The sequence below is a fragment of the Anthonomus grandis genome, chromosome 4 (assembly GCF_022605725.1).
Source record: "Anthonomus grandis grandis chromosome 4, icAntGran1.3, whole genome shotgun sequence".
Lineage (NCBI taxonomy): Eukaryota > Metazoa > Arthropoda > Insecta > Coleoptera > Curculionidae > Anthonomus > Anthonomus grandis.
Window position 1 is genome coordinate 42,056,799 of NC_065549.1, and position 15,876 is coordinate 42,072,674.

The window sequence follows — 15,876 nt, forward strand, 5'->3', positions numbered from 1 at the left end:
TTTATAACCAGGAAAATTCAGCTCCAGGCAGAAAACAAAATAAAGAACGGATAACATTTATGCCTTGTTCAAATGCTTCAGGTAGCCACAAGTTAAAATTACTGGTTCTTGGTAAATCAAAGAGGCATTCATTTAAAAGCCAGCGTTCATTTAAAACCAGCGTTCAGATTCAGTAAAAACCAGCGTTCATTTAAAAGCCATTACATTACATTCCTGTAGTTTACATGGGTAACAAGAGAAATTTTCACAGAATGGTTTCACACGTGCTTTGTCCCCGCCGTACGTCAAAAAATGCATGACTTGGGTTTACCTGAAAAAGCACTGCTACTCCTTGATAATGCACCTGGACATCCAGAAAATTTATCCAGCGAGGATAAATTTATTTTATAATTTATTTAAAAAATCATTTCGTGTAAATGTGTATAGTGAATTTAAATTCAATTCACATTTTTTTGTCAAAAGTGTAGTCTAAGATTATATTTTGTGCAAGAAAAGAATCAAGCACAATTGTTGAGCGGTCAATGTATTATATATATATATAGTTTTTTCTATATCTATGCATAAAAAATTAAAAAATTTTGAATTTTTGGTAGTCTTTATATTGCAAATAAAGAAAAAATATACCAAAATATGTTTTTTTATTAAAAATAAAACTTGCCCGATTAAGGGTTAAAATCGCCCACTATTATTACATTATGGTTTAGCTTTGATATTAAAAGTGTAAACTGATCCAGAAATTGCTCGAAAATTACAGATGTGATAGATGGTGGGATGTACAAAACAATTATGTAAAATATCTGTAACTTAATAGTAAATTGATATAGTAATTATGATACTTTAAGACTTTTGAGATAAAACTTCTTTACGCACACTTGAGTTGGGGAATAAGCTGGCGAATGCGTTACGAAAAGTGTGATCGGGCGAGGTTAATTAGGTAGTTGAGACGGAGCTATGAGTTAGTAGAGATAGAAAGAGAGAGCCGTGCGCGCGCACATTTTCTTTCTCTCTTCTTCTCATAGCCAGTCCATGGAATATACAGTACTAGCTTAGCAACGACCGGTCATGTAACATCCCTTTACATAACTGTCGGGCACGAACGACTCTGATTGGTGCGACAAAAACAAGCTTGATTTAAGTTGAATCGGGATCATTTTACTTTCGAGCCAGAAAGGGAACTTCGAGAAATTGCTGTTTGCAGTGTGGCTGAGGTTAATTTTCCTTGTAACGGTACCCAAATTTCTGATGAGCTTGCTATTCCGCTGCAAACTGTGCTCAAGTGCTATAAATTGCGGACTACTTAAGACATTTTTGATGAGGATCAGGTGAAACGGATAGAATTTTGCGAAGAAATGATGGAAAGGGCAAACATAAATCCTACATTTATAGAAAATATTTTACTCACTGACGAGTCGTCTTTTCCTATTCATGGTCGTCACAGTCTATCTGTTGCCGTCAGTTACTCAACAGAAAATAAACGCGAAAAGCACGCGAGGGTTTATTCATTTTATATGGTCTCCTAGATCTCCAGATTTATCCTTTAATGATTTTTTCCTTTGGGGATACCTCAAAGAGACCGTCTATCAGCATAAACATGAACGTGCTAATACTTTGGAAGAGCTTCGTGCAAAAATAGTTCATGCCACAAACAATATCCCAATCGAAATGTTGGAATCTTGAAATGTCGTTTTCTTGTCTTTGATGATTGTTTTCTTCATTGTTTGTCTCACATTTGCAATTATTTACTACAGTGCCCTTTTGCCCAAATTTTGTAAGAGTTCTGCAAACAAGTCTGAAATTTCTCGGTAACTGTGGCCTTGGTAAAACCATTTAACCATTAGTACTTTTTTTTTAATGTAGAATTTTAATGCAGTGAACTTATTATGACAAATTATATGATGTTCATCACCAGTCAAGATAATAAATTTTGGCTTGCATACCTGTAAATACAAGGCAATAAAAAAAAGGCAAATTTTCGTAAAGATTTTTGGCTGTTAGTCCTAAACGGACAAACCAAAAATAATTAAAGTTATCTTGTTGGTTGACGATTTTAGTAATCTTTAAATTATTCTAATAAATTTTTTCTCTGAAATAATTACATGGGGTTTCCTATGACCCCCCTCTTGGTGCAACACCCTGTATGTAATTGGGTTTCCATACAGGTACAGACATTACATTTTATTGTGATCACATCTTTATAATAAATATTATTGGAAATCTTATGCTGGATTACTTAAACATATACAACTATTTCCCTCGTTTCGAGAACACATGTCTCCTGACCCACAATTTTCCGTAAGTTTTTTCTTTTCTTCTAACATTCGCTTCACTTTACTGCTTTTTCCTATACCTAAGCGGGGCAGACCTTTATTCAAGCCTTCCAAGAGAATGCAGGCTTTGCATACATCTTGCGAAGACACATAGTTGCATCTTGTACATCTAGTTAAGGTTGGAACTTTAGCGGATTCATGCAGTTTTAGGTCTTCACCTAAAATAAAGCAAAAAATACTAAAAATTATGATTAATTCAAATATATTTATTGTCTAACAGGAATCTAATCCTAATCACTAAGACGATATATCAAAATATAAGTAATAACAATTCATATGAATATATGAATATGAAACATGAAAAATAATAATAATCATATGATAAAATAATAATAATAATAGGTAATCATAAAATCTGTTGAAGAAAAAAATATATATAAGAGGCATATTAATTAAATAGGTTTTCGATATTACTTGACAATAATTTTTTTAAATGACGAGAAAACATATTGAAGAGATCGACATCCAGACTCAAATGGACCAAGTTAAACCAAGAGCATGCTCTGTATAAAGACTCTTTCTTTGCTAAATTTGTGCTATATGTTTGTAAGTAAAAAATGTTTTGTCTTCTAGTATTAATGTAAGGCACAACAAAGTGTAGAGCTGCTAGCAATTCCGGGCAGTTAATACGACCATTACACAATTCGAAAAGAAAAAGGGAAAGCATATTGAATCTGCTGAGTAACAAATGCTGATCGTATCCTTGTCTCGGATAAACTCCATCAGTTTCAAAAGCGATATGCTTTAGAAATTTACGTTGAATAAATTCAAGTGTAACAATGTGAACGGTATAGTTTGGATACCAGAGTGGAGCCTCATAAAGTAATCACGGTTTTATTAGGGAATTAAATAAGATGATTCTTCTATATATATTAGTGAAGTATGATGTACCTCTTAAAACCAAGAGATTTTAAAGATGACTATGATATTATCGGCATGATTGCAAAAGTTAAGCTTCTTGTCAATAGTAACACCCAAATCACGAACATAATCACAGTTAGAAGGAATTGTACCATTTAATGTATAGTCGAAGCTAATTTATATCTTTTTACAGTTTTCAATATTGAGGGGAAGCCTATTAATCTTGCACCAGTTGTAAATTAATATAATTTTGGAGAAGCAAACAGTCATCTCAATTAGTTACAATGCGAAATATCTTTAGGTCGTCAGCAAACAGAAGACTATTGCTTAATTTTTTTATGAGAAAAGTAATTATATTAAAAATATAAACTATTACAATCTTGGGCTAGTCTTCTTTTTGGGCTGACAATCAGTAGTTTGGTTTGCAATTTTAAAGATACAAGGGGATTATTACCTGTCGATTATTTTAATTGTTTTTTTTCGGATTCTTCGGATCAATTATTGTCAGACGTTGTAAAATGCTAAATATTAAAATGTGTCTTCATCTTTTTAATATTTTGATTTTGTCAATCTTGCAAGTGATTTCTATTTAAATTTCATTGTGTTTAGACTAAAATTTTTGATTTTGGGCCTGATGATGCTCTAGTTAGAGCGAAATACGCGTAGCCATTTATTATATTGTAACAAAATTTAGGAACACACTTTTATTGGCAACGTCAAAAACTCTAACCTGATTCACGTTGACTAGTACAAACTGACTAAACAATTAAAACTGAATAAAATGTCAAAACTTTTTCTGTACTGTTGATAAGTTTGGTGATGCCTCAGTTGAACGGATTTTTGAGTGTTCGTAGTGTTTTTGTAAATTGTTTAATATGTACGTTATTTGTATATACCGCCCGCCCTCTGGGGATATCAGTGTGTTTCTTGACAGGTTAGATTGTCTTCTGTCCCAGCTCCCTATTCACTCGCGTGTTATCTTGGCTGGAGATTTTAATATTAATTATTCAGAGCCGCAAAGAATTTCTCTTGATGGAATCTTCAAATCATTTGCAGTCACCATGCATGTTAATGCACCCACTCGTATTTCGTTCTCTTCATCGACCACTATTGATTATTTCTGCAGTAATTTGGATGATGTTACCTGTTCAGTGCACTTAGTGGGTATATCGGATCACGAGGGGGTGTATGTCCAATTTCCTGGTGACTTTAAAAACAAATCTGGCCGCCGCATTGGGAGAGTGTTTAGTGGGAACAATTTGAATTTATTTTCTCAATTCATTTCTTCTGTTAACTGAAATGCAATTCGGGCTGCTCCACAACCATTTTCTTCCCTTTATTATACATTACGTGATAAAATAAATATCTGCTTTCCCTTGGTTAGACTTAAATCCAAGAGACGAAAACCATGGATCACCGCGGGACTAAAAACATCTGCCCAAAATTTGCGATGCTTAGCAAGACTTCGCAAATCTATTGACAATCAATTCATCCGATCTTATTTTCAGGATTATGGGAAAATTTATAGGCATCTGATAAAAGTCAGAAAGGAACTGTATTACAATGAGCGCTTAGATTCGTCCGATAACAAACAGAAGGAAAGTTGGTTAATTATTCATCAAAAAATGTGTCCACAATAAAACCAAGTAATCAATCTGGACTTCTAGATACTGACTGTGATAGGGATTCTTTTTTATAGATAAATACACAGAAGATGAAGCTCACTCACATTCTATTAATAACATTGAAAATAAGCATGTGAAAAGTTTCAGTAGTTTTATTTTAAATATACAGTCTCTAAGAAATAAAATGGACGAGCTTCATCTTCTACTTGATTCATGTGATTTTCCTGATATTGTATTATTAACTGAGCACTGGTTAAAGCCTAACGAATGTTTCTTAATATCTGATTATATTCCTATATCAATTTTTTGTCGGCAACACTCCATACATGGAGGAACAGCTATTTTAGTTAAACAAACAATTGAAGCTTTTTTCTGTAAAATTAATAAGTATGATAGCTTTCTGTTGGAGAAGGTTTTTGAATTCTCCCTTTGTTTTTGTAAGCGATTTAATTTATATGTTCTTTGTGTTTATAGACCACCCACAGGAGATATTGGTATGTTCCTGGACAAACTTGATTCTCTATTATCCCAATTGTCTCTACACTCCATAGTTATATTGGCTGGTGACTTTAATATTAACTTCACTGATGTAAGCTTGCCATCATATCATACATCCCTTTTAAGTATATTGGAATCTTATGACTTGAAGATGCATGTTCTTTCACCCACACATATAACATCCTCATCTGCAACTACTATTGATTATTTGTGTACAAATTTAAATGATGTGTCATGTAGAGTACTCTCATCTGGTATTTCTGACCATGAAGCCATTCTTGCTAGGATTCCATGCAACACTGTATTTCCTTCATCTCATTATATAGGAAGAATTTTCAGCAGAGCAAATTTTAATGCTTTTTCTTCTACTGCAGCTTTGGTTAATTGGAATGCCGTTGAAATGGCTCCTGACTCGTTTACTTTGTTATTTCATGTGCTATGTGACAAGATCAATCAGTGTTTTCCTAAAAAGAGGCTTAAAATGAAAAATAGAAAACCATGGGTCACAGCAGGCCTCAGAACTTCAGCTAAAAACCTCCGTTTTTTGGCTAAGCTGTGCAAGTTTACAACTAATGCAAACATTATTCTTTATCATCAGAAATATCGTAGTCTATATAGAAAGACGATAAAAGCAGCTAAGGTTAAATATTATAGTGACCGCTTGAATATGTCCTCAAATAGGCAGAGAGAATGTTGGTCAATTATAAATGACTTCAGGCATTCTCACAAGAAAGTTTCAGAACCAGAAGTAAGACCAAATAGTTTAAATGATTATTACTGTAATATTCCTCATTTATTGCTCAAGGATGTGAATACTAATATTGATCCTTTGCATTATATTCAACAAGTGTCAGTTCAAAATTCTTTTTTCTTTTATCCTGTTAGCCTTACTGATGTTAGAGATGCAATTAAAAGCTTAAAAAACCATAAATCAGCTGGAGCTGATGGAATATCATCAAAATTACTACTCCTTTTGCCTGACTCAGCATTGAATGCCTTAGCTTCTGCCATAAACAATTCCTTTCATAATGGCATCTTTCCAGCATGTTTGAAGGAAGCAGTGGTTATCCCTCTTTATAAGGGTGGAGATGTGAGTGAGCCTTGTAATTTCCGTCCAATTTCTATATTGTCTACCCTCTCCAAGATAGTTGAAAAACTTGCAAAAATCAGAATTTTATCTTTTTTGCAACATAATTGCATTTTATCTGCAAATCAGTTTGGATTTCAAACGGGAAAAGGGACTCATGACGCTGTTTTCGGCTTTTTGGAGAGTGTCTATGTGTCCTTAAATTCTGGAGAGTCCGCGGCGGCAGTGTTTTGCGATTTATCCAAGGCATTTGATTGTGTAGATCATGGAATACTGTCAAATATTTTAATTTACTTCTTCTAAATTCTGTTTTATTGACAGCTTTACTTATTTTTTAATGAAATTTATCAAAAAGATGCTTTTTTTTTCTCAATCTGTTTTGTTATGATTAATTTTGGTAATGTGTGTAAATGTTATGGTAAAGTGTTTTAGATGTTATGTTTGTTTGAAATTTGAAATTTAAAGTAAATTTGGATTTTTTTAGTTTTTAGGATGCTTGTACACAAGATTTTGTTGTCTTACGTAATATAGCACATTTTCTTTCTTTCTATTAACGAATGTAGGCAGTCTTCTCGTCGGCGGTTGGTTGAATCGGACTTGGGGCCCGATGATTTCAATGACTATTTTTCTAATACTGCTGAGAAGTTACTGGAAGCAGTTCCCAGTGACGGCGATCCATTGCAGTATCTTAATCGGAATGCTATCAACCAATCATTCTTTTTCCACCCTGTGAGGTCCTTTAAATAATTCAGTGCTTGAAGAATCATAGGTCTTCGGGTTCCGATGGTATCTCTTCACGTCTGCTGTCACTTCTGCCTGCGAGCGCTTTAGGTGCTTTGGTTTGGGCAATCAATCAGTCATTTCTTCAGGGCGAGTTCCCATCCTGTTTAAAGGAAGCTATAATTATCCCTCTTCATAAGGGTGGTAGCTTGGACCGACCCTCTAACTTCCGTCCCATATCAATTTTGTCTACCCTCTCAAAGGTTCTTGAGCAGCTTGCAAAAAAGAGAGTTGTCTCTTTTTTGACCAAGTACAATGTGCTGTCCCCTGATCAGTATGGATTTCAGTCATCTAAGGGCACGCAGGATGCCATTTTCAGATTCTTGGAGAGTGTGTATCTATCTATGAACTCCAAGGAGGCTGCAGGAGCGGTGTTCTGTGATATGTCCAAGGCCTTCGTTTGTGTGGATCATGGAATACTGCTGTCAAAGCTTGATTTTTACGGATTTAGGGGAGTGGTTTGGAATAGTTGCAGTCATACCTGTCTGGCCGCACCCAGAGGGTGGTTGCATCTGGATTTTGGTCAGGGATAGCACATCTTAAATGTGGTGTACCTCAAGGGTCAGTGTTGGGTCCTATTCTATTTTTATTATACGTTAATGACTTAAGCTCTCTATCACTGCATGGACTAGTGGTTCAGTTTGCCGATGATACTACAATTCTGTGGCATAACAAAGATCAAAAAGTAGTCAGATCTCGCATAGTAGAAAACCTTCACAAAATTAAAGAGTGGTGCATCTGCAATCAGCTTGTATTCAATGTTGATAAGACTTTTGTTCTGGGCTTTAAGTGTAATGTAGAGGGTTTTTTGTTTGATGAGCAGAGCCCACTACATGGTAGGGATTATTGTCGATTTCTCGGCCTCTTCATTGAGTTTAAGGTTTGACAACCACGTTTTGGGCCTCGCTGCAAAACTTTCTTCTGGTTGTTTTGCAGTCAGGGTTGCCAGGCATGAGTTGGAGGGGTTGTTTGCTCGTTCAGTTTATTTCGCCTTAATAGACTCTTATATCCGTTATGGGTTGCCATTTTGGGGATTGTGCTCCAAGGGACTCTTAACATAATTTTTCCTATTCAGAAAAAAGCATTAAGGTATCTGTGTGGTGTTGGTCTGAGAGCCTCTTGTAAACCTCTTTTTGTAGCTGAAAGAATTTTAATAGTTTTCTAACTCTTTATATTGGAAACTGCAACACTCATACATAAGTCCACCATCCTGCACCAGTCATAATACTCGTCAAGTGGGCAACTTATCTCTTCCAATCCCCACCTCCTCACTTACAAGAAACTCTCTTATATTTATTAGTCGTAAAATATTTAATTATGTTCCTTTTTCGATTAGGACTGTTACAGACCTTAAAAAGTTTAGGAGAGAACTAAATAAATTAATCTTACCAAAAGCTTACTACAGCATTGAAGAGTATTTTAACGACTCATTTTAATATTTAAAATTAATTATATACCTGTTGATCAGATTTATTTTATTTATTAATTTTTTTTATTATTCTTGTGTTATGTTGGTTCTCGCCTTTTCTTTTCTTCTTTTTTGGTTTTTTCTTTGATTATATAAAATATGCTTCTATGTACAATCAAAATCGATTCTGTATTCTGTTTTTGTCCTGTATCCTGTATACCCAAATAAATACTTGTATTATAAATTCTAGGATTAGGAAGCCTTTAGCACAAATTTGTAAACTTAGCAAATAAACTATATTTTGACTCGACAATTTAGAAATATTTAGAATTTTCTTCATTGTTTTTTCCGAAAATGACCAATAATTTCAAGAGAATACTGATAGTCAAGGCAAGTAAATATACAAATTCTAGAACATTAAAACTATCAGGATTTACAAAAAAATTACCTAAATTGACGCTCAAATTTGGCCCTCAAACAAAATGAAGAATTATTAAAAACTAGACACTATAGACAATTCTTTAGTTCTAGAAAACGAACGAAAAATGATCGAATTTTTAGCAAAATGGGTAGATTTGGATATGTTTTTCACTTAGACTGGAGGAAAGCCAAATTTTATCACGACGAAGGGGTTATCACGCACTAAGTCACTATGGGACGTGATTAATCATTAGAATAAGCTCGCATTCGATTAATTTTTGTTAGCGTGTTGGGCTCGGTTGTATTGGATTGGGTTGGGTTAGATTGAGTTGAGTTGGGAGTGTAATTTATCCCAACCCATCTCATCCCAACTTCTCGTAAATGTTAAGCATTTACAGTTGAAACCTGCTTGTTTTCAAAACTAATCGAATATACGGGTATTCCAATCAATAATAACGTCCAATAGTGAGGGTCTCAACAACACCCTCGTCTTGATAAAATTTGGCTTCCCGCCACTCTTAGTGAAAAATATATATCCAAATCTACCATTTTGCAAAAAACCCGACAATTTTTCGTTAGTTTTTACAAAAGCCGCTAAGCTGCAGAATTACCAAAAATAATAAACTAAACATAAGTAGAACACATAAACTAACTAAACAACTGAAGCTACAAAATAACATCAAATCAGTACAAAAACTGAGAATAATTAGAATTTGGCTCTGTATAAGTTGATCCTTTTGGAGGCCATGGAGGCCACAGGGTGATTCAATTTATACTGATTTTTACAAGATATATTTTCAGATCTCACAAATTAAAGACAAACATTCCAAAGTCATCATACATGTGCATAACTCATAGATATTTTAATACCAATAATGTGCCAATAATATTTGAGAGTAAACTTAAGGTTTTATATTGACAGTCAACTATTATTGTGGACTCAACATAAAGACCATATTCTTGAAAAAAAAAGAAGGTCTCTGAAATCTAATAAGAAAATATATGATTTTTCTTATTTTTTTTTTGTGATGTCAAAAACTTTATAAAATAAGATATTTCTATTTACCTTACCTATAATTGAGTAATATTAATACGATTTTATTTGAAATTTTGTAATAAAGCTTTTTTATCAAAATAATTGTAATAAAATTAATGAGGTATTGGGGGGTAGGAAAATATTTGTGTTGATAAGAACTTTTGTCATATTTGATCAATAATTGCATTTATTAAGCCTTACACTAACCTGTGAATTAATCTGTATGTGATTAATATATCCTACTTACCTGACTGAATAATATTCATAATTGTACTGGGATCAATTTTTTCCAAATCTTTTAAAAGCATTCTGGCGTGGCCTCTATAAGCATTTGGAGCAAAAACACACTCTGTCGAAAAATAAACTAATTTTCGAAAATAGGCATACATAACTATTTCTTTTTCAAACGTGTATTTTAATGGTTTCACTCTTGGGATACCATCACCACTGTCCTAAAATAAATAATTTAAATAAATAGATGGAGGCATTCATGTGGAAATGTTAACAATAATTTATATATTTGTAATAATGATTTCATTTAAAATTAATTTCAAATTAGGAAAAGTAAATAAAATTACATATATGTATACCTAAGTCCCTTGTTGAATAGGATAGATGTGCAAATTAGACCATTGAAAATTATTTTATTTTAAGGGACTTTGTTATTATAACTGGCTGTATAATATGTAAAAAATATTGGAAAAACAAACTAAAAAATTATTCTCAAACTCAAACTCAAAAATGCTTTATTGTCAATATAAACATAGAAGTTGTAGACAAAGCCAATAGACTGTACAAAGGAATAAAAACGAGAAACTAATTTAAAATAAAATGAAATTATATAAAACTTTGAAAAATACTTAAATGCTAATCATTGAAAAATTCACCTAAACTATAGTACACTTTACTAGCAAGAAATATTTTCGTCCTTGTACGTAGGCTTTTTTCAGTCTTAAGTCGTCTTATTTCTAGTGGAAGTTTATTAAACAGCTTTCTACCTCCATATATGATAGAGTTAATTACGGACAAGTTCAAAATGAGGAATGGACTTACAAAAAGCAGGCGACATGAGTCACGAGGCTTGACCCCACATAGATATCTAATGTAATGGCCCTTTTCTGGAGTACAAACACTGAACTAAAAAGTGAATTTGAACATGAACCCCAAAAGCAAATGCCATATCGAAGGTGCGACTCGATAATCGCGAAGTATGCAGATCTGGTGATGGAGAAATTAAGACTGGTGGCTATAACCCTTAGGGCGTAGCAGCCTGATGAGACTTTTCTACATACATTCACAATATGGTCTTCAAATTTAAAATACTTGTCTATGGAAAGACCCAAAAACTTACTGAACGGTGGCATGGTGATGGCTTCGTTATTTAAACATGTATTATTTGTATTACATTTAAAATTAAGGATATTTGTTTTGGAAACATTAAATGTCAAAAAATTTGCATCACACCAGTCTTTTATTTTTAACAAATCTGCACGTATATTGGCCTCCATTTGAGAAACATCAGAGTCGTGCCAGAGGATGGTGGTATCATCGGCAAACAATGTAAATTTGCCAGTTACCTGAAGTTGTGGCAGATCGTTCACATAAATAAGAAAAAGTAAAGGGCCAAGTACTGATCCTTGCGGAATACCCACATTTATATTAAGTTCCTTAGAGATACCAACATTAAATTTGACAGCCTGGACACGATTTGATAAGTAGGAACGAAACCACTCAAGGGCAGTTTCTCTGAAACCATAAAGCTCCAGTTTCATCAGCAGCACTCTGTGACTCACACAGTCAAATGCCTTGGACAAGTCACAGAATACCGCTGCTGCAACTTCACCAACATTCAGTCGGTTGTACAGGTGCTCTAGAAAGCTAAAGATGCTAACAGACTCACGAAAGCCAAACTGCTGAAGACTCAATAGGCCAAACCTATTTAAAACCATCCTCACCTTAACGAGCCGTTCCACTCTCTTGGCTAAAGTAGGCAATAACGCTATAGGTCTAAAGTTAGAAGGACAATCGCGATCGCCACCCTTGTAAAGAGGAAGAATCATTGCTCTTTTTAACACTCTGAAAAACTCCAGACATAAATGAAAAGTTAATTGACTCGGCCAAGACTTGCAAAGCAACAAGTGGTAAAGCAGAAAATATTCTAAGAGAAAACCCATCCCAACCTGATGAACTCTTATTCTTAATATTAACCATTAACTGTTTAAGCTCTTCTACACTTGTGGGGGCAAAAAAGAATGATTCGGCTACTACCACATTGCTGAGATAGCTCCTGGGATCTATTTCTTGTGAGCGATTGGCTGCAAGGTTACTAGCAATATCACAGTAGAAGGAATTGAGGACATGGGAATCTAAGGTACTTGGAATAACCAAGACATTATTTTTGCCCCTTAGCTCATTTAAATTGTATCTTAAAATGGATTATTGCTTACAGGTACTAAAAGAACTCATCTTGGCTTGAAAATTTTAAAAAATATGAACAAAAAACAATATTTAAAATGCTAAATTGAACATTAGCAGCAACTTTATTTCTTAGACATCAAATTTTATTAAAATTGATAATATTTCAAAAGAAAACTATTTTTTATTAACATCCTGTACTGTCATAAAAAGTACTTCTGTGTTGAAAGATGACCTTAGGCTAATAGCATGTTTTATTTGCTAAATCTATAAAAAATTTCAAACAGTGTAGATAAAAAAGTTTTACTTATTACTCATAAAGTAATTTTATAGAAAAGTTACTGTAGTATCAAATTTAGAAACTTACCGTCATAATAGCAGTACACCTACTCAACCTTGCTAAATCACCTCTCAAGATATTCATTAAAACAGTTTCAGCTATATCATCTGCATTATGTCCTGTGGCTAAACAATCCACTTTCAATAAATTGGCACCCCTGTCCAATGCTTGTCTTCTAAACACTCCACAGAATGTGCAGTTATTTTTTCTTCCTATCTTAAAAAAATATGGTCTAGATCAATCTACTTCATTCCTTATCCTTGTTTTAATTATAAATTGATCTATTTATGGTTTTATATACACACAGATACTAAAACTAGAAAAAAATTAGTGGTCAACACCAGGATTATGATGAATTTGTATTGTTGAGACAACAATGTGAGTACTTAAGAGAGTTGTGCTATCAACAATACATTAATAAGGTGGAAATGAATCTCACTGGCAATCCAAGGTACTTCTGGTCATATATTCAAAATAAAAGAACTGGTTTTAGTCTTCCCTCCAGAATGACATACAATAACAGGTTTGTATGAATATCTCGGATACTGCAGATATGTTTGCAGAATACTTTTCATCCGTCTATTCGGATGAGCAAGTCAATGACATACCATCTTTTGATTTTGATAAATCAATTTGTCTGAGCACTTTAACTCTGTCAATGCAGGATGTTTATGAGGTTATTACTTCCTCTAAGAATAAGCTCTGCGCTGGACCAGATGGGATTCTCGCATTCTTCCTAGAGAAATGTGTTTGTGTTCTTACGAAACCAATACTGTTCATTTTTAACAAATCGCTAGGTACTGGTTCTTATCCCACTCTCTGGAAGAGAAGTTTTCTAAAACCCATTTTTAAATCTGGTAGTAGAAATGAAATTTCCAATTATCGGGCTGTATGTAACCAATCTGAGTTGCCAAAGCTACTTGACTGCCTGGTCAGTCATAGGATTGCCTGGAGTTTTAAATCTTTATTTAATCCTGAGCAATTTGGATTTATAAAAGGCAGATCTACTGATGCTAATTTGGTGCTGTATGTCAACTACCTCTACCTCTGCTTGGAGAAGGGACTTCACGTTGACTCAATATATACAGATTTTTCGAAGGCTTTTGATAGGGTTAACCATGGGATACTCTTGCAGAAGCTTAGGGCTTTAGGTATTGTGGAGCCTCTTCTTCAGTGGATCTCGGGATTCATCAGAGGTAGAATCCAGATTGTTAATCTTGGAGGTACATGTTCCTCTGAAATTTTGGTACCATCTGGGGTGCCACAGGGCTCTCACTCAGGTCCTGTTTTGTTTTGCCTCTTTTTTATTTATTTAGTTTGGAAACTTGACAATTGTCATGTGCTAATGTTTGCTGATGATGTGAAGCTATTTAGGCTTATCACATCTCTTTCTGATGCTGTGCTCCTGCAAAAAGACCTCAATTTGTTCTTTGATTGGTGCCACTTGAATAGAATGTCCCTTAATATCAATAAGTGCCATAAGATTACTTTTTCTAAGCAAAGAAATCCTATTGCTTTTCTTTATAAAATAAATAATGTAGCAATTGGTGTCAAAACAGAGGTTTCTGACTTAGGAATATTTATTGACTCCAGGTTGCCTTTGAAAATCACATCAATCAGGTGACTGGTAGGGCAATGAAAATGCTGGGTTTTATCCAACGCTCTACAACTGATTTGTCTTTGTTTACTTTTAGATTACTTTATTGTTCTCTTGTTAGGCCCAGCTTGGAGTATGGCTCAATTGTGTGGTCCCCGTCATATAACTGCTATATTGAGCAGATTGAAAAAACTCAAAATAAATTTTTAAGGGTGGCTGCTTTTAGATGTGGTTACAGGAGACAGGAGTATTACTATCAGTGGGTCAGGGATAACCTGAACTTACCCACATTAGAGTCACGAAGAACATTACTCGACTTATGTTTTATGCATAAGGTTTTAAATGCTACTATAGATTGTCCCGAGTTATTGTCTCTTTTTAAACTTAGGGTGGCTTCCAGATTGAATAGACAATCAGAAATATTTTCAGTCCCAATACCAATTATGGCAATAATGAGCCAATTACATGAATGGCTCGAAGTGCTAATGGTCTGTCAGGACAGATAAACTTTTTTGACTCTAGGATTACATCTTTTAAGGGGCAGTTAAAGAATATTATTTCATAGGGGCTTTAATTAACTCATCTACACCTTTCATTGATTTATAGATAGTTTTGTATCTGAATATATTATATGTTTGTATGGGTATGCTATGTAACACTTTTGTAAATGGATTCCATAAATAAATAAATAAAACACCTAGGTACACACAAAAGTAATTTAAATAATAATTTTGCTTCTGCCATTTTAAGTACTTACTTCAGCCACAATTTCATCCATTGTCCATCCATACAGATCTTTATATGATAAAATTTTCAAAGGCATTCCATAATCATCTCTATTTTGTTTAACTGTATTTAAACTATCATCCCTATAGCCTGTAATTCCTTCATCGATAGAAAGCAATACAAGGTTAAGATCATAGTTGAATTTCTCATTTAACAATTTCATTACATATGCGAGCACAGTTGAGTCTTTTCCTCCTGAGGCAGCTATCGCTACTGTTGACCCGGGACGAAAGAGTTTCGTTCTTTGGATGGTAAAATGAATCTCATTCTCAAATGCTTCAAAAAAGCATTCCTTGCACAAAGTGTCTCCAGTTTTGGGCCTCTAAAAATGCATATTGTCATTAAATCTTAAAAATGTACGTCCTGCTGACCTACCTTTAATATAGCGTTTTTTCCACACTTTGTAGAACAAGGAGGCATTTTAAAAATGAAACAATAGGTAATTATAAAAAGTGTACAGATAAAAACAATCTATTTATATTTTCATTTTTTAAATTAAACATAACCTAAAAAGTCAGACTGTCCTAACACGTGACACGTATGACTCTCATATGACGCGACAAAATTAAATTGACAAGACAATCGTAATGCCTGATTTACATTAAATTCCAAGAGAAATTATACAGGTTAGAAATTAACATTAATCGTTTGTTAGAATGACAATCCGCATTTTTTTTAATTTGCATGATTTATTGA

The 15,876-nt window shown here is 33.9% G+C and overlaps 1 protein-coding gene across 1 annotated transcript; it reads right to left on the reverse strand.

The window, feature by feature from the left end:
- Positions 1-2,062: 2,062 nt before the first annotated feature.
- LOC126735415 (cytoplasmic tRNA 2-thiolation protein 1) lies at positions 2,063-15,710 on the reverse strand. Its single transcript, XM_050439392.1, has 5 exons — positions 15,556-15,710; positions 15,152-15,502; positions 12,825-13,013; positions 10,290-10,494; positions 2,063-2,485 (listed from the first exon to the last, which is right to left on the reverse strand). Exons 1-5 carry the CDS (start codon positions 15,598-15,600, stop codon positions 2,217-2,219), a joined length of 1,059 nt encoding a protein of 352 aa, XP_050295349.1. The 5' UTR covers positions 15,601-15,710; the 3' UTR covers positions 2,063-2,216.
- Positions 15,711-15,876: the final 166 nt, after the last annotated feature.

Coding starts and splice junctions, on each gene's coding strand:
- LOC126735415 (XM_050439392.1), bottom strand. CDS start 15,600: ATGCCTCCTTGTTCTACAAAGTGTGGAAAAAACGCTATATTAAAG. Junction 15,503..15,555: donor GAAAAAACGCTATATTAAAG/GTAGGTCAGCAG, acceptor ATGCATTTTTAG/AGGCCCAAAACTGGAGACAC. Junction 2,486..10,289: donor TATGAATATTATTCAGTCAG/GTAAGTAGGATA, acceptor GCTTTATTTTAG/GTGAAGACCTAAAACTGCAT.